Source organism: Triticum urartu, chromosome 4A, assembly GCF_056163025.1.
Source record: "Triticum urartu cultivar PI428250 chromosome 4A, HENAU_Tu73, whole genome shotgun sequence".
In the NCBI taxonomy this organism is placed as follows: Eukaryota; Viridiplantae; Streptophyta; class Magnoliopsida; order Poales; family Poaceae; genus Triticum; species Triticum urartu.
In genome coordinates, this window is record NC_141876.1 from 141,087,092 (window position 1) to 141,105,741 (window position 18,650).

At 46.9% G+C, this 18,650-nt stretch overlaps 1 protein-coding gene and 1 long non-coding RNA gene across 2 annotated transcripts; both read right to left on the reverse strand.

Annotated features, from left to right (window-relative positions):
- Positions 1-1,060: 1,060 nt before the first annotated feature.
- On the reverse strand, positions 1,061-5,389 carry LOC147975156 (uncharacterized). The gene is made up of 2 exons (XR_015600565.1): positions 2,576-5,389; positions 1,061-1,349 (listed from the first exon to the last, which is right to left on the reverse strand). It is a non-coding gene; the product is annotated as an uncharacterized LOC147975156 (long non-coding RNA).
- A 1,332-nt stretch (positions 5,390-6,721) lies between these two features.
- On the reverse strand, positions 6,722-15,561 carry LOC125551195 (DDT domain-containing protein PTM). The gene is made up of 9 exons (XM_048714359.2): positions 13,699-15,561; positions 12,923-13,594; positions 10,981-12,274; positions 10,317-10,614; positions 9,754-9,878; positions 9,204-9,658; positions 9,070-9,098; positions 8,280-8,939; positions 6,722-8,191 (listed from the first exon to the last, which is right to left on the reverse strand). Exons 1-9 carry the CDS (start codon positions 15,192-15,194, stop codon positions 7,224-7,226), a joined length of 5,997 nt encoding a protein of 1,998 aa, XP_048570316.1. The 5' UTR covers positions 15,195-15,561; the 3' UTR covers positions 6,722-7,223.
- Positions 15,562-18,650: the final 3,089 nt, after the last annotated feature.

The window sequence follows — 18,650 nt, forward strand, 5'->3', positions numbered from 1 at the left end:
TTGGAGATTGTTGACAGAAACAGGTGTGGACTGATTTGTTTGCTAGTGCACACAGAGAGAAATATTCCAAAGAGAACTGAAGAGAATGCTATCTTTGGTGTCAAGTTCGAGGAACTTCACCGAAGAATATCTGAGATACAGAGACGATTCGGTTATATCTTTCGAAGCCTTGCAGGCAAGAAGATTGATGTGAAGAAGTTGACCCCTTGAAATTTATTGCTGGCGCCAAGCAATTGGTTCGGTGTTCATAAAAAAAATTGACTGCAGCTGAGAAGGTCGAAGGCGAAGTGAAGATGTAGCATTCATTTTGTTGTTCTTCTTCTCTTTCTTGAGTCATAGGACCTCCGTACTATTAAGAGGGGTATATGTTCTTGAAGCTTATATCTGTTGTGATGCTTAGCCCAAACCTATGAAAGACTGAGAAAAATCTCTTTATGCTCTGAATGATTACCGGTCAACGGAAGACGTAGTTCTTCGGTGCTGCAGGAAATATCTTTCGGACTAAGGAGTTAGCATTTCTTGCTTCGCAAGGAATGTTACCATTGTGCTCAAATTTCTGACAATTGGACTCGTGTCGTTCGGCCAACAACCTGTCCCACATGTCCATTTTGGTCATTTCCCATCAGGGAAGGTTGCGTCTATAAATAGCCACCCTGCTCCAACGTTGTGCATTGGCTGCTCTACTTATGATTTCTAAGAAGATTGATTGAGCATCTCCTCTCTGAGAGATTTACCGAGAGAAAACCAAGAACCAAAACTTAGACAGTGGTTGAGCATCACGGTAGTTCTGAGCTAGAGTTCTTGTACCTATTACTCTTGAGAGTTGTGCACTCTCTAGACAGATAGGTGTCGGCTCGAGTATTGAAGATTTGTTGTCTTCACCGAGCAAGATCTTCAACAAACAAGATAGTTGTGGTTTGAGAAGGACGTCTGTCGAAGTTTTGGAGATCACCGATAAGTATCTTCCTGTAACGCCCTCGATGCGGCTATATCTCCCACGTGTCGAAGCACGACTTAGAGGCATAACCGCATTGAAAGCAATGTCGCAAGTGAGGTAACCTTCACACAACCCATGTAATACATAAGGGAAAGAGATACATAGTTGGCTTACAATCGCCACTTCACAAAATTACATGAATAAAGCATTACATCAACCAGATACAATCAAGGTCCGACTACGGAACCAAAATAAAAGAAGACTACCCCAAAAGCTACACAGATCCCCGATCGTCCCGACTGGGCTCCACTACTGACCAACTAGAAACGGAACAACACAATGAACACGAACTTCATCGAGCTCCTCCTTGAGCTTGGTTGCATCACCTGCACGGTTCAACGGCACCTGCAAGCTGGTTTTGGAAGTATCTGTGAGTCATGGGGACTCAGCAATCTCACACCCTCGCGATCAAGACTATTTAAGCTTATAGGTAGGTAAAAGGTATGAGGTGGAGCTGCGGCAAGCGACTAGCATATATGGTGGCTAAACATACGCAAATGAGAGCGAGAAGAGAAGGCAAAAGCACGGTCGAGAATCTATGATCAAGAAGTGATCCTAGAACGACCTACGTCAAGCATAACTCCAACACCATGTTCACTTCCCGGACTCCGTCGGAAAGAGACCACGCGGTTGATGCATTTTTAATTAAGATCAACTTCAGGTTTTCTACAATCGGACATTAACAAATTCCCATCTGCCCATAACCGCGGGCACGGCTTTCGAAAGTTCAAATCCCTGCAGGGGTGTCCCAACTTAGCCCGTCACAAGCTCTCACGGTCAACGAAGGATATTCCTTCTAGCGGGAAGACCCGATCAGACTCAGAATCCCGGTTACAAGACATTTCAACAATGGTAAAACAAGACCAGCAAAGCCACCCAAATGTGCCGACAAATCCTGATAGGAGCTGCACATATCTCTTTCTCAGGGCACACCGGATTGTCCAAGGTTCCGGTAGGCCAGCCCAGAGTTGCCCCTGGTGGCCACTGGCAGCTGACAGGTTGGACCAACACTCAGAGGAGCACTGGCCCGGGGGTTTAAATAAAGATGACCCTTGAGCCGGCCGACTCAAGGGGAAGAAAAGGCTAGGTGGCAAATGGTAAAACCAATGTTGGGCCTTGCTGAAGGAGTTTTATTCAAGGCGAACTGTCAAGGGGTTCCCATTATAACCCAACCGCGTAAGGAACGCAAAATCCGGGAACATAACACTGATATGACGAAAACTAGGGCGGCAAGAGTGGAACAAAACACCAGGCATAAGGCCGAGCCTTCCACCCTTTACCAAGTATAGAGATGCATTAATTAAATAAGAGATATTGTGATATCCCAACAAATAACCATGGTCTAAACATGGAACAAGCTCCAATCTTCACCTGCAACTAACAACGCTATAAGAGGGGCTGAGCAAAGCGATAACATAGCCAAACAACGGTTTGCTAGGACAAGGTGGGTTAGAGGCTTGGCTTAACAATATGAGAGGCATGATAAGCAAGTGGTAGGTATCGCAGCATAGGCATAGCAAAAGAGCGAGCAACTAGCAAGCAAAGATAGAAGTGATTTCGAGGGTATGGTCATCTTGCCTGAAATTCCGCAAGGAAGAAGAACGAGTCCATGAAGAAGACAAACGGACATAGCCAACGGATCCTCACAAACGCAACGTTACCGAATTACCGAGAAGAAGTACACCGGAAAGAAAGCAAACAACATAGTAAACGAACATCACATAAGCATGGCACGATGCGCAAACAAGTATGATGCATGTCCGGTTTAATGAAGCATGGCATGGCAAAGTGCACAAGCAACCCTACAAATTAAGTGGATCTCAATATGCAACTCCGTTGCATATTGACGAAACACCACGTGACTTATTTAGTTGGATCTTGTTTATGTACCCAACAACATTAAAATGTTGTTAAACATGGCAAGAGGGTGAAGCAAAGTAAAACTACCTATCTAGTCAAGTTTAAATGAGGCCGGAAGCAACAAACAACAATTCCGAAAAACCTCATGTGCAATATTTTAGGTTTGGTACTGTTCTGCCCTAAACACAATTTTAGAGTTATTAAACATGCAAAGTGAGTACACCATGTTAAACTAGGCATTTTTCCACCCCATTTACATATAAAGTTTGTTACAAACTGAGTTACGGTTATTTAGTTATGACTTAAACTGTTTTAGCAAATTATTTAAGCAAATTTAAACAAACAGATTTTTAAACATTTTAAACATAGATGAAAGTTGCATATTATTAAACTAGATGAAATTCTAAGCAAGTTTTATATTAAGTTTGTTTTAATCCGATGCACGGTTGGAGAGTTATAAAATGCATGATGTTTAGGGGCTATACTGTAAAACTGTAAAACCTGAGATAAAAGGAAAATCGCTGGACGAAAAAAAACACGTAACGGGCTGGATCTGGAACAGAGGTGGGGAGCTGCTCGCATTGGGCCAAGCCCAGGTCGGTGGATGAGGCGGGGCAGGCCGCGAAGGGGCGTGCTGGGCCTCGCTAGAGTAGGCTGCGGTCAACACGACTGCACGCGACACTCTGCTCCTCTCGATGCAGGGGAAAGAAGAGGACGCAGCGCGGGGAAGAAGAGGATGCAGCGGGGACTCAAGCGGCAGCGGGCTCCCAGGAAGGCCGGCGAGGTGCAGACGGTGCGGATCCGGCGCCGGCTCCCAGGAAGGCCCGCGAGGTGCAGACGGTGCGGATCCGGCTGGCCGGCGCCGGATCCGGGCAACGACGGCGCGGGTGGAGCTCAGGGGCGGCGGCTTCGGCGAGGCAACCTGCGACAGGGAGCTCGGGCGCCTGGGGAAGAAGCACGGGCGGCACAGGAGGAGGTCGGGCGCGACGCGAAGCTCCAAGGGGAGGCCATGGCGGGTCCCTGGGTGGCGGAGGCGTCGGCAGGAGGTTCCCGGCGAGGTGAACTCCGGCGGGGGGACGAACTTGGCAGGGCGACGGCTCTCTGGTGGCCGACGGCTCATGGCGTCGCTGTGGGGCTCGATTTCCTGCGAAGAAGAGGGCAAGGGCAGAGCTTAGAGGGAGAGCCACGTGAGGAAATCGAAGAGGAGGGCTGACAGAAAGAGCAGGGACGGCGAGGACGGCCTGCTGGTTGCTGCTGCTCGCCGGCAGCGGCTGGGGCGACGACGGGGCCGAGGTGCACCTCGGGCGCCATGGAAGGAGCTTGGCGGCGCAGGGCTTCGCGACTGCGAGCTCCAGGACATGGGAGGAGATGGCCATCGGGAACGGGGAGAAGGAGGCTGCGGCGCGGGGCTTGGTGAGGTGCTGTTGCGCGAGGAGTCCGGCGAGGAGGCAGGAGGGCCAAGCCGTGGAGGCCTCGGGCGGCTACAGGGGCTCGGGCTCCTTGATCCAGATCGAGGCGAGGAGGGGCTATGCTCTGGATTGGCTGGTGTTTGAACGAGAGAGGAATTTTGGATCAGGGAGAAAGCTACTGGTTCGGCGTGGAACCCGAGGAAGAGAGTGGCGGCGGTGGGATGGATCCCTAGAAATTTGGGATTTGGTCTAGGGTTAGACTAGCTATATATAGCAGGTGGGTTTGACTAGGGGCTATCTCGTCCCTCTGATCATAATCGGACGGACGGAAAAAAATAGTTAGGGAGCCCAATTAACAAAATAGAGACGTTTTGTAGATGTTTGGGGATGATCTGGACACAGCGGTAACGGCTGTCTGGGTCGGGTCCGGGACAGATTTCGGACGCGCGCGGGAGGAGGTTCGCGGGCAGACGAGAGAGGTTAGGTAGGGCCTGGCAGTGAGAGGTAGTGCAAAAGGCAAAGGGCTAAGAAGAGAGAAGAGGAGAGGCCCGGCGACTGTTTCAGGAAACCAAAAATGTCCGACGTTTTGACCGACTATAATGTCGCTATAGTTATCCGTTGGGGCGTCAAACGGACTCCGAATGCGATGAAACTTGGCAGACGGCCTACCTACAACATAACAACACCGCATGCCAACTTTCAACCCATTCCGGGAACATTTTTCTGGCCACTTATAAAATACTATTTCGGACATGTCACAGGCACGTGCAAGTGTGTCTGGGCTCAGAGCGGACAACGGACGGAACGAGGAGACCGGGACGGATGCAAGTTTAGAAAACATGATGATGCAATGCGGATGATGACATGGCAAGATGCAACACGCAAGCAAATGACAAGGCAACAACAGCGAATAACTGGAAGACACCTGACGCAACGGTCTCGGGGCGTTACACTTCCCGAGTGAAATCAACTGGAGTCTGATCAGCTCCTAGTTGAAGGAGAATAGGACAGAGAGAGGTTAGCTCCTGTGTTCAATCACAAGTCCCTCCAACCAAACATAGTCCTTTGGCAGAAGGGCGAATTGGTCTACCAAATTCACCTATCGCGATCGAGCACCACTGGTTTACTCTATAACTCTACATTTCTTTCAGTGAATGTCTTTCGTGCTCTGTGATGACAGTGTGATTGTTCACTAATTGATCTTTTATCTTTCACTAAATGATATGTTCGTCACCTCTCTTACCTATCGTGCAGTATCTTGGTGTATTCATTTCAGTTAGCATTTTCCTCGTTGTTCGCATCTAGTTTTCTTTCATGCTTCTCCAATTGTTCGTGTATTGTGTTACCATTGTAATAGTTAAGCTTGTTGTCTACTACGCTCGAACTGTTATCGCTTCCTATCTTGAAAGATTTGTTCCTTAGTAGGATACCTGTTTATAAGTTACTTATCTACCGAATCTTTTCCGTTGTTGTGCTTGGGTTAAATTCAAAACATTCAGAAGAATTTTTTAATCTCCCATTCACCGCCACCCCATCACCCCCAGGTCGATATACTCTTGGTCCCAACAACCTCGGAGTTGTCGTACACAGGTAGATCCTCGCACTCTTGGAGGGTTTCCTATCTTCAATGGAAATGACTATGTCTACTGGGCAAGAAAGAATGAGATTCAGACTTGAAGCTATCGGTACTAAGCTATGTCAGATTGTGGAGAATGGATATATAATTCAACATCCAAAAAATCCCACTCCTGAAGATGAAGCTAACATTCGGCTAAACGCACAAGCGAAACATATCATCTGTGATTGCATCTCCAGAGATATTTTTATTCGCTTTCATAACCTAGATACCGCCAAGGAAATTTGGGATGCCATCAAACATGTTCATGAAGCAGCAATCATCAGAACGGAAGCCCACACAGATATGCTTCGAGCCATGTTCGCTCATTTTAGAAGTCTTCGAAAGTAAAGTGTTATGGAGCTCACAGATCGCCTACCAACATTGTTAAACGACATCCATTTTTAAGAAAAATAGAACATCTTTAGTGAACAGAGGGAGTACCAAATTACATCCAACCCTCTAACCAAACACCGAGACAGAATCATTATATTCCATCTCACTAGCTCTATCAAACACAAAGATGGAACTGTTCCATTCTAGCAGAATGGAACCATTGCATTACGTTCTACTTGGCTTTATATGGGTTGGGGTCGAATGGTTTTATGGTGCGGAGAGAATGGAGATGTGGTGGGGTGTAAGACTCAGAACAGTGAGAGCAACTCGCCATGACTAATCCTTGTCATATGCCCTACATTTAGCAGAGCAGTCTAGCAAAGAAAAATGTTTGGCATTTTGGCTAGCCAATAATGTTTACCTTTGTTGCGATTTGGGTACTATTTTTTACCAGAAAATGGTCTAGAATTGACACCGATCACCCCCAAACAAGGATCACTGACATGCCCTAACGCACCTTGGACTGGGACCGTGATAGATTATGAAAATTTAAAAGCACCTAACCGCAACATTACCAGCTCAGAACCATATTCTGATCACCAGTGACCACAGTTGAAGTAGATTGAAAGGCACACGAGCATCTACACCATCAATTGCCGACGATTCAATGTTGACAGCAAAATGGAATGACTTTCTAGTCCCATACCAATTCTAGTACCACCTACCATTCCTAATTCTATAAATCTCCTCCCAAGATAACCCCACCTAAAGAACGGAGGACAGTCTCCGATGACCCCTCATTTTGAAATATACTGTGTCCATTTGTCCAGTAACCGCCAGCTTGCAAACCATCCGGACGGATTTCTTCACTTCCCTTGGTGAAATACACCTCCAGCCTAAATCCAATCCATAATCAAACAACATATCCGGTTTCTTTCTGTGAACAGATATCAGGTAGGCACCGAGACGCCGCGCTGTGTTTACCTTAGAAGATGTTCAAAGCTCGTCATCGCCACTCCCGGCAAGCACCACAGGCCCAGTCGGCACTCTCAACAGGCAGGTCGCTTTCATCCCAAGGTGAGCACTGACGGTGTATGCGCAGGCCACAGACTAGGCATTTGAGGTCAGGTGGCGGCTGGGAGTTGTTGCACTTCTTACACGGCACATCGTCAGGAGGGGGAGCATTTGCTGGGAAGTGCATATTTGAAGACACGTCTTCTACCATGAAAGCCATATCATCAAAACTGGCTATTTCTTGGTCGAAGCTTCCTGTGCAGTTACCATCATCTTGCAAACCGGCAGACATCCCAAAAGTCTGACCAAACCGTGTATCATCAGCTTCAAGCAAATCAGTAAATGAAAAAAAGGTCTGCGGTTCAAAATCCCCAGTTGCAGCACTGCCACAGCTTGCGCCATTTAACTGGCAATTAGCAGTGTAATCGGGAGGGGGGGTATACTCATTTCCTTGGGAAAGATCCCACCCCAGTAGCTCTGAAGGATCCACACCTTCAAGCTCTGATAGAGAAAATCCATTCATATGACTGAAATCGACATTTGCATCCGCCAGAGGTTGATTCTGATTACTGTACTCATCCACACCAGCTTGATCAACACATCCACTATTTTTACCTTGTGCCCTTCTTATGGTTAGCTTCTGATTAGTTCCCGAGGTAAATCTTACCGTGTTCATTGATAAATCAGCATCAAAAGTCTGTTCCCCAATCGGTTCAACTATTCCATAGGAAGCAAGCAGTGGGTCTTGATCTGCTACAGAAGCAGTCTCCTCACTAGACAGCATGCTTGATTGGGATGACGTTGCAACTGTTTGTTCACTGAATTCTGGTCCGGGCTTCTTATAATCATCTGAATGGGGACATATTGGCATGGCTCTCCTTCGGCATTTGCAGCATCGGTATTGAACCACTTCAAGTATTCTTTCTTCCTCAAGTCGCAAGGCATCACCATGAAACCAAGCTGTATGTAGGGGAACATCAGAAGTTAGAAAACCTAAAAGATAACACGGATATACAGCTGTAAGCAACAAAATGATGAACGAAGTTACCTTTACACTGCTCGCAGCGGACATATAGGAAATCTGGGCAATAAGATTTCTTACAGAGACAACAAGTCGGTTTTATTGCTGATCCTATACCATCCTTGCATTTTAGGATTACATCATTCGCCCTGAAATCACTTCCACTTCTGTCGCTCTTATTTTTCTTCCAAGAGAGACCAAAGTATTTGATCTCTTCTGGCCTTTTACGTCTCCTCGGTTTCTCTGACTTGGATCTGTTAGCTTCAATCTTTGCCTGAGCCTGCAACCCTGCAACATTCTGAGTTGCCAAATTTGCAACCGGCCAGGCTTTCAACTCTCTGATTGGATGTGTTTGCACCTTCGCGGTTGACAGGGCTTCCACCTTAGCAACTGGCCAGGTTTCCACCTTAGTGACTGGCTGAGCTTTAACTTTAGCGACTGGCTGGGCTTGAACCTTTGCGGCTGGTTCGGCAGAATGGGAAGAACCAACTTTGAATATTATTTTGGGAGCGCTCACTGGCAATTGGCAGGTACTCTTCTTTTGAGGCAAGTCATATCTTGCATTTGTACTGTAATTTGTAAGGATAAGATTTCGCTTCTGAAGGCATAACTTGCATATCAAACTGGAAGCAGCAGTGCCTCCTTTGCCACCAACAGATTTTACTGTGCACTCCTTGTGACAATAACCTGAAAGTTAGTCTTAGTTAGCAATACTGTGACCAATTATTGGACAGCCCAGAAATTGATCGGTTCTCGTTTTCATTACATGAAAAAGAAACAATTAGAGGAACTCAAGAAGTATGTCAGTAATCCATACCTTGACAATCGCTACATCTTATTACATCCCTACAGGAGATTTGTCCATAAGGCACATATGAGAGGTGAAGAAAAAGTCAGTATCTTATGACAAGAATTTCTGAACAAGCACAATGAATAAGTCAAGGAAAAAACCTGAAGGCAACATCTTTCTTGCATGAAGAGCAGGGATAGATATCCCCCTTGTGAAAGAGATAAGAAAAGACATCTCCAGTAGATGCTTTTACTCGCCTTTTGTATAAATTCATGAAAGAGTGTACAATTCCTGGAGTAGGCAAGGAGCTAACCCCAGGTTTCTGCTCAAACTCTCGTACCATGTACAGTGGGACATGATTTTCAGAAAACCAAAATTTGCCATTCTGATCCTGATTACCTTCTGCTTCCAAAATATTCTTGGTTACACGGACAGGGATATGCTTCTGGTTGGGGAACTTAAGTGCATATCTTATCTTATTGTCGACTATCTTTTTATCACAAACTACTGCATTTCTCAGTGCAGAAAAGTCAGCATCTGAACTTTTTCCATCAGAAGGGATTTGATCTGGAGACAAGAATTCCTTCCATCTTATATGGGCATCAAGATATCTGACCTGAGAGATATGGATATTAGATCGCTGATAAACTACAGGTCAAGATAATATTCTCTCTGTCTCTATGACATTATTATTGTATAAAAGGTGCTAACCTGCAGAGCAAGTTGAGATGAATTCTGGCTTAAACCAACACACGCTCTCCAAGCAAATTGTCGAGTTCGTCTTGGAAGAATGGAGCAATCATGATAAGACAGACCAGCCATCCTTTTTTTACCACCTAATGAGCAAAGAACACGTCGAGTTGTTCTCGTTGTCAAGAGGTTTGTAATAATAACAGTACTACCTCCGTCCTGGTTTACTAGCCCCCCCCCCCCCCCGGCAGGTATTTTGGGTCATATTTAAACCATGTATTTAATAACTACTCCCTCCGTCCCATAATATAAGAGCGTTTTTGACACTACACTAGTGTCAAAAACGCTCTTATATTATGGGACGGAGGGAGTAATAAAATATAAGTTACACGTAAAAAAAATAGCAATGGAAACTACATTTAATACTAATCCAGCAATATAATTTTTTCTGACATACATTAACATTTTGCTAGTCATATATGTGGTCAAATTTTGAGCCAAAATACGATGGGGACTAATAAACCCAGACGGAGGTAGTACTAAATTATGAAATGTACTAATAACAATCAAATGTGTGCAAATACCTTGACGGGCAGCTTTTCTTATGGCCGAACTAAGATGAACCCCCCTCTGCAAAATACGCTTAGAAATATTTCCTCCACTCCACCAATTAACCTTTTTCCAACTCTTGTCATCATCGGCAGCAGCAGCAGATTCAGTTACCAATGAACGTTTTCTGCCACGCCTTCCACCAGTTCCACGTTTTTGGTATGCTGCAGGACGCAATGCACCCGCAGATGCAGGAGGAGATTCCAAAGGCCAGTCATCTACTAGCTTCACCCAGATTGGAGAAAATGCTATGGAACGAATATTACTCTCCAACTGCACACAGCATGAGATAACATTTATAAGATTAAAAAGAAGAAATCAGCCACTTATTGCAACACTTTTCTGCAAAGAATTTCAACTTTCTTTCTGCACTATTTATTGCACATCCAACTTGATTCCCCAGAAGTAGTTAGCATGGAATGTAGTCTAAGGGTCTGTTTGGTTGGCACCCTCGTCATCTCTTGCCTGCTTTGAGCATTCTACTTTGTATTATACATTTACATATAAATTAAACAGCCTTTATGTAACTAACAATGAACATCAATAATTTTCTAATGAGCATTGCCGTTTGAAATAATTGTTGGGAAATACCAATCCTCAAAGAAATGCTTCAAGAAACAAGAATTGAATGCAACTCACCTCAAGCAAAAGGGGTACTATAGTTTTGCAGTTGGAAGCTTCCTGTAGTTGTTTATGCCACCGTTGTCTCTGTTGCAAGTCTTGTAGTGAACCGACTAAAAGTCCACGCAAACTTTCCTCCATGTTAACCATATAAGCAGCGATGCTGGGGAAGTGGCTCCCAGAGCTTTTGATTACATGCATGGCACTAAGAATTCGAGCAGACCCCTTAACAGCATTTGCAGTGGCCACGTTAAGAAAACAAGCCTTTTTAGCTCCAGCTGCTGAAATTTTACAAGCAATGCACCAACCACATCTATCCCTTGGGACTTCCATAATCTTCCTTTCAGTACTTGGCCAAATAAATTGTGCCGCTGGTGAGGAAAATGCTTTCACTTGTAGAGCACAGTCAGCAGCCATTTTCTTTCTTGGGTTTGTGGTCAACTGGGATACTGAAACCTTACCTTCCTCAGATGTAAGAATAGCTAGGTTGGCGGCAGCAGATGCTGCAACATTACCATGATTGTACAGATTCATGTAAGCCTGGGGTTTAAAAGATGGCACTTTAGCAGACTTACCATCACTAGTACTCCCAATCTCAGAAATCAACTGAAGAGGGTATTTGCTTTTATAAGATGGACAAGACAAGCCTGCCTTTACAGAGATAGTGTTCCCTATATCTTGTCTAGACAATCCATTATCTATTCCAGAACCACACGAGAAGTCCGGACGAACCAACCCATGTGATGACTGTGCGGGCGTTACACTAGACACACCTGTTACCACAGACCTGTTCTCATGAGAAATAGAGGATATCCCAGCGGGTCGAAAAGCTCCATTCATGGGTGTATTATGTATGTCGTTGGGAGCTAATGGAGTTTGCCTGCATACTTCATTGTTCTTCTCTGTGGGAGCACCTACACTGGTCACCATGCATTTTTGTTTCTCCAGGTGTTCTGCTGAGCACAATGTAAATTGATTGACCACAATTTCATGCTGCACATCTCTTTGAGGAGTTACTACTGTCTTACTGCCCGCTGCGTCTTTCAAAGTTGTCAGAACACTTCCAAGTGCTGCGTCCGTTGGAGTAACACTTGACAATGTATTGGATTGTGTGGTATATCTCACACCAGCTTCTTTACCTATTTTTGATCTCTCGTTCTGAAATATGTCAAGCAGATGCCTCCAGTATTCTGTTATTCTCATACAAATATCTGTGTATGCATCTGAAGGAGCAAGTATCCGCATGACCTTGACAACATCATATTGATTGTAATATCTTGCATATGACCCTGCATCTGTAGATGTTCCAATCCTGCATTATTTTAAAGAATTAACATTAAACAAAATATACAGACAACTATAGTTCCAGGACAATGAAGGTGCTTGCTTATAGACGAGTGCTCAAAGAGAGAATCTAGCCACATCATCAGACACGTGCAAATTTTGTCTACTCGAACGGAAACCTCTCTTTATTGTTGTTTAGATGATTTATCATTTATAAATTCCTACTAATTAGATACATAGGCACCTCTTAAGCATTGGTGCCTAATCAAGCACTGATCCTTCAAAGTAAGCACCAATGTCATCCCCACATGGAAAGAAAGAACCATTTTTATTTGGTAAGCATCCCTCTAAGCACTGCATCGTACATACTCTAACACTGGTAAACACTCCAAAAGTGAGAACCAGTACTTCATCAGAAGGACATAGGATACTTGCTGTGCATCTAAAATATGAGAAGTCAAACAGAATATGAGACCCTCCCCCCCCCCCCCCCCCCCGCCCCCCCTCCCATTACTTTATAACATTGAACTTTCTACTGCTGGCATGTTTATCATTACCGCAGAGAGAAAAGATAAATACTGTGGAATTCAAAATGAATCTGTAGTATTTATCAATAGCAGACTGGAGATGGAGAATGAATTCCCAGGTAGTGTAGAATTAAGATGGACAAACTTACACCAGCAAATAGTTGCAGGATCCTAGGAAGAGCCTTCCGCACATATCAATGCCAAACATTTGAGCTCCTCTTGCCCCACGCTCTATTCTCGAAGATGCTGGTCCAAGCTTGTTAACCACGCATTCTGGACAAAACCAAAGTCCCTGTGGTAGAAATGCTTTGTTGAGACCTATACATCTTGAGTGGTATGCCCATGGGCAGCCATCACAGCATACCAAAGTACCATCCATTCCACATATTCGGCAATCATCACTGTTGCCGTCCTGAGACGAATGCAGTAAAACAGCTTCTGGATTTGTTACATTTGAAGCAGTTTCCAGGTCCTGCAAACCTTCAACCTTTTTGGACACAGAAGCTTTTGAGGCCCTGGTCAGAATAGCTCGTGATCCAGCCTCCGACAAAATACTAGAGTCTGTCTCATACTCTGTTTCTTCATTGTAGCCTTCCCGAGCCTCCAGTTCAGCTTTGAGCTCTCCTGATTCAGTGACATGGTCACAGAGTATCTGGAGGAGCCTAAGCTTCATTGCAACAGGAAGCTTATAATATTCGATGGCTAGGAGGGTTCTACCAAAACTCTTCCCCCCTAGACTCTTAATGTAGCCCATTAAATAGAGGTACTCCAGTAAGAAAGTTGGCCAAGTCAACACATCTAGTAATGCCCAATCTACATACCTGCGCAATTCAAAGAAAGCGGGGAAAATCAGCATAGAAGTAATAAAGCACAACATTCATGAAAATAATAATTCTAGTTGAGCAAGGGCAAATAGACTCTGTACTTCAAGCAATTTGAAGCAAGTTCTGATCCGCCGGAGGATTTAGTCTCAAGATGCCGCCTCAGCGCCCGCAATAATGAGACATGTACAGCATCCAGTAATGTATTCTGCACGGTGCAATTAATGGATGCAACAAAATCATCCAGCCCAAATGGACTGAGGAAGAGCTGCACGTTGAATGATCGCAGGAAGTTGTAAACAGAAAACAGATGACTTATAGACTCCTCTGGAACAGCAATATCTGCCGACGATGGAGGCAACTCGGGGCCCTGCACTGGAGGGCACAGCTCAGCTGACAATTCTTTAGTGGAAACTGATGAATTGCTCGAGGACGCTGCATTGCCGGATATATCAGAATCACACCCAGTCTCCTGCAATGCATCAGGCTTGGCAGGCATCTTGCATGGATCAACCCTCTGTCTAGCACGCGGTGGCGCTTTCGTCTCCATGGCACTCCCTGGTGAAACCAGCAAATCCAGCTTCCTCTTCCTGCAGCTCATCTTCATACCAGATGCACTACTCTCCTTGGCCATAAGTAACTCTCTGAGCTGATGAAGCAATAACTCCTCGCCCTGTCCATCCTCAAACACCACATTGTACACCCCAATGCTGCCATCATAGGATGCAACCTTCCCAAGGCAAATACGTCCATCATCTGAAACATTCCTGCTGATGTAGCGGCCCACCAAGCATTCACCCTCCTCATCCTTCTTCACCGGGAAGCCACCATCAGAAGTGTTGGGATGTTGGTCCACCACTCTGCTGTCACCTTCACTTGGCGCAGCCGCCACGGTGTGATCTTGCTGGGGAGCGCTGCTCTCGTCCACCACAATCTTGGTTTTGCCCATCACAGATGCCGCCACATCTTGCTGCTTCTCCAGAGCGCCACACTCATTCACCTCCGTTTTGGACTCGGTTGCTGCATGGTGCTCTGTGTCCTCTCTCGGAAAGGACGCCTCATCCACATCCATGTTGGCCTCGTTCAGCGCAGGAGCCACCCCGTCCTGCTGCTTGTCCAGGACGCCATCCTCATTGCCCTCGCTCGGGAAGGGCGCCTCATCTGCATCCATGTTGGCCTCCCTCACTGGCGGCGGCGCCCCGTCCTGCTGCTTGTCCAGGGCGCCATCCTCATTGCCCTCGCTCGCCAAGGGCGCCGCGTCCACATCCATGTTGGCCTCCCGCAGTGGCGGCGGAGCCCCGTCCTGTTGCTTGTCCAGAGCGCCATCCTCATTGCGCTCGCTCGCCCAGGGCGCCGCGTCCACATCCATGTTGGCCTCGCTCAGCGTGGGCGCCGCCCCGTCCTCCTGCTTGTCCAGGACGCCGCCCTCATTGCCCTCGTTCAGCAATGGCGCCGCCGCTGGCGGGTTTTCCACTTCTCCCTCCGCCACCGACACGCCAACTCGCGCGATCTCCACTCCGCTCCCCTCAATCGCGTCGTCGGCGGGAGGAGTCGGGGCGCCGCCGAGCATCCGATGAGAAACCTCCGCCACAGGGTCCATCCGCACACGCCGGGCGCGGTCGAGAAAACCCTAGCGGCGGCGGCTACAGAAGCATCGTAATACGCACCGCGATGTGAAGAACCGCCGGGACCCCGACGGAAGCGAGCGCTCGTGGCGGCGCAGAGCAGATGCGGAGCGCTTGGGGTGGCGCGCGCCGTCGGGAGCAACAGTTAGGGCGAATCTGCGGAGTCGGGCGGCCGAAAGAGGAGGATGAGTGGAAAACGGAGCTTGATCGGTGGATCGGCCTCCCAACCCTATAGGCTATAGCTATTGGGCGGCGGCGGCGGCGGCGGCGTGAGGGAGGCCGCGAGAGGAGGGTGGAGAGGAGGAGGAGATGACGGGAGGGGGGGTGCACGAGCGAGCACAAAAGGGGAGGGAGCGGAAAGCGAGCCGCACCCGGGCTCGCCCGCGTTACCCCACGTCCCACCCGGCCCAGAGTCGGTTGCGAGTCAAGGTGACCAGTTGCGGGATTGACCGACCGACCGAGCCGGTGGGGACAGTTCGTCCTAGTACGTGTCCCGGCTGGGCTTCTGGCTTGGCGGGACCAGGTCGTGTTCGGGCGTGCGTGCGTCGCCAGCAGCAGCAGCAGCACGTCACGGAGTGCGACGGCGTCGGCGGCGGGGAGCAGGATGGAGGGAGGCGTTGCTGCTTTTTCAAATTCAAAACGGTGGAGGGAGTGGCCAGCAGCGAGTGAGTAGTGACACGCCTGGCCTGCTTGCTTTTGCGCCAAGGAAGTGCCGACTTGGCGGGAGTCGGCTTGGCAGGGCATGTTTTCCGAAAAACTTCCAATCTATTTATTAAACACCATAGCAGTACAAAAATCTTAGAAATAACATAAAATACATTTATGTTGTAGACCACTTAGCGACGATTACAAGCGAAGGCGAGCCGTCATCATCGTCTCCCCGTCAACGGAGCCAGACAAACATTGTTGTATGAGAAGTTATAGTGCTAAGACACCAAAGAACCAATCAGTGTCGGCCCGGAGGGGGGGGGGGGGGGGCAGGCGGGGGCGACCGCCCCGGGCCCCCGATATGTGCTACTACGTTCAGGCCTAGGCCGCCTCCAGACTGCCAGTGAGTGATGCTGGGCCTAGCCCAAGTAGGAACACGAGTAGCGATCAATCAGTATAGAGACTTCGACGTAGCGCTCAATTGGTCAACTTGTTTCCTATTAAACAGTAGCGATTGGTTGGTACGACCAGGACTCCGCAGGCGGTTAGGCAGGAGCGAGATTGGTGCATCTGATCAGATACCTTTTCATCTTTCTTTGTTCCACTACTGGTGTTTGCGCCCTTGGTTGATCGCTTGATCGCTGCCACATCTGAATCCTCTCCCAACTTGTGGGTGGACGACGGCATGCACTCTACAAAGAGGTAGTGCGACATAAGCAACGGCGAGCCAACGACGGCGTTCGGAATCGAGGGCGGAGCAAACTAGGTTTCTATGAAGTAGGTATACTTATCCATGTTTATCTGCTTGATCTAGGGTGTTCATCTTATCTGATTGGTTGCAGGCTTGTTTTATCTGCAGCCTTCATAAGATAGCACACCATTATTCTTCTATACATGAATTCCTACTATCGCTAGCTGGTATTCTGACTGTTCTCTACATATGAGACCCTTGTGTGAGGCCACATGATTGATTCAGTTGCATTACTGTCATTTTACAATATTGTAGGATTAATACCTGGTATATTATTTGGAAATGCTTTACCAACAAATTCAAGAAAGCTTACCGCTTGCCCCGACGACAATAGGACTACTACGGTTATCATTTGCAACAGGAACACCTCAAAATCATAGGTATCACCCATGGACATAACCCTTCACTCATGCCTTGTCTGCGCATTAAGGGCGCCGGATTGTAGTTTCGCCCAGGGCCCCCGAATCTCATGACCAGCCCTGGAACCAGTGCACCAGAACAGCAACTGTCGCCGATGGAGATAAATGTATATCAGAAGGATCCAACCTATAGACACGCGAACACAAACCGGATTCAAGCATATCCACAGAAGACAAACAAAGAATGAAACTCATGAAATCCACCGAAGATACACCTCCACACGTCCTCTGACAATGCGAAACACCCCACCACGAAGGGACTTAAGCGGGGAGAACATTATCCATCTTCCATCGTCGCCTCGTCTTCCTAAGCAGGACGCAAACTCTAAATAGACTCAAAAACAACACATGAACACCAAGCAGGAGCCCTCCTGCCGGCAAGGGTTGGGATCCACCACGCCTCCATGACTCTAAGGCCATAGGAGATGAGGCAGATCGACGGTGGTGCCAACAGGAGGCATGGGAACCCTAGAGGCATGAAAGTCTCCTGGGAGGAGAAAATGTTTCGCCTGAACGCCTTGGTAGGTTTTCGTTCCATAAGAGCAAGGCCGCCCTATTGGCGGCCTTTCATATCGCATATGAAGTGAGTTCTAATAGTTTTAGAGGTTGCAGAGATTGTGCGCAAATACAGAGTCATCTTAATGACCCTTTATAATTTAGACTAAACAATGAGCATTATTCAATAAATATTATTGTAAATCAAACTGAATACAGCAAATAATTTAAATTAACAACTAATACGAATGCAACAAATAATTAGGTCAAATAAATTGTTGAAGTAAAAATTAATTAACTTTAAAGCAATTTAGACACACTATTTCCCAGCTAGCTGTCAATGATGCTCAATGAGATCATCCTTCGGCTAAATGACAGGATCGGTCTTCGATTTTCCTCTACGCCTCAAGAAATGATTGAATGTGGTTTGCGTTCCTGTAGAGCCTGATAAGGTCCGTAGGACTTGGCATATTCCTCTCATCCTCTATAATTATGTTGTATATGATCACACAACGTGTCATGATATTTGTCAAGACATCCTTGTTCTGGAAACGAGCAGCCCTGTTGGAGCAATATTTGGCCTCTTGTGTTTTGGAGATTGTTGACAGAAACAGGCATGGGCTGATTTGTTTGCTAGTGCACATAAAGGGAAAAGGTCCATGCAGAACCGAAGAGAATGTTGTCTTCAGTGTCAAATTCGAGGAACTTCACCAAAAAATATCTGCGTTGCAGAGAAGAATGAGCTACATCTGTTGAAGACATGTAGGCGAGAAGATTGATGTGAGGGAGTTAACCCCTCGAAGGTTTATTGTTGATGTGAAGCAATTGGTTCAGAGATTCTGTTCTGTCGGGACCGGATTTTCGGGATATTAATTTCTCAGAAAATGGCCCTTGTGCTCACCAGCCCCAGGATTACTGTTAGCTGATGAGGCACCAACTTGATATAGAAACTCCAAGCAAAATACAAGATATGTAGTACAAGACCATTCTGGCCTATGAGTACAACAAATGGTTTCTGGTGGTTGATGGCGGAAGCGGTTTGCGGATCATCAGCGTTTATGGGACTCCATTTCCCACAGGAACAGCTGACCTGGATAACTCCTATCTTCACGAGGCTG

Bases quoted from the DNA above. Each gene is read 5' to 3' on its own strand.
- LOC125551195 (XM_048714359.2), bottom strand. From the start codon at position 15,194: ATGGACCCTGTGGCGGAGGTTTCTCATCGGATGCTCGGCGGCGCCCCG. The intron at 12,275-12,922 runs GTAAGTTTGTCC...AAAATAATGCAG, and splicing joins TCCTGCAACTATTTGCTGGT to GATTGGAACATCTACAGATG. The intron at 9,099-9,203 runs GTTTTTTCCTTG...AATCTCCTGTAG, and splicing joins AAGAAAGATGTTGCCTTCAG to GGATGTAATAAGATGTAGCG.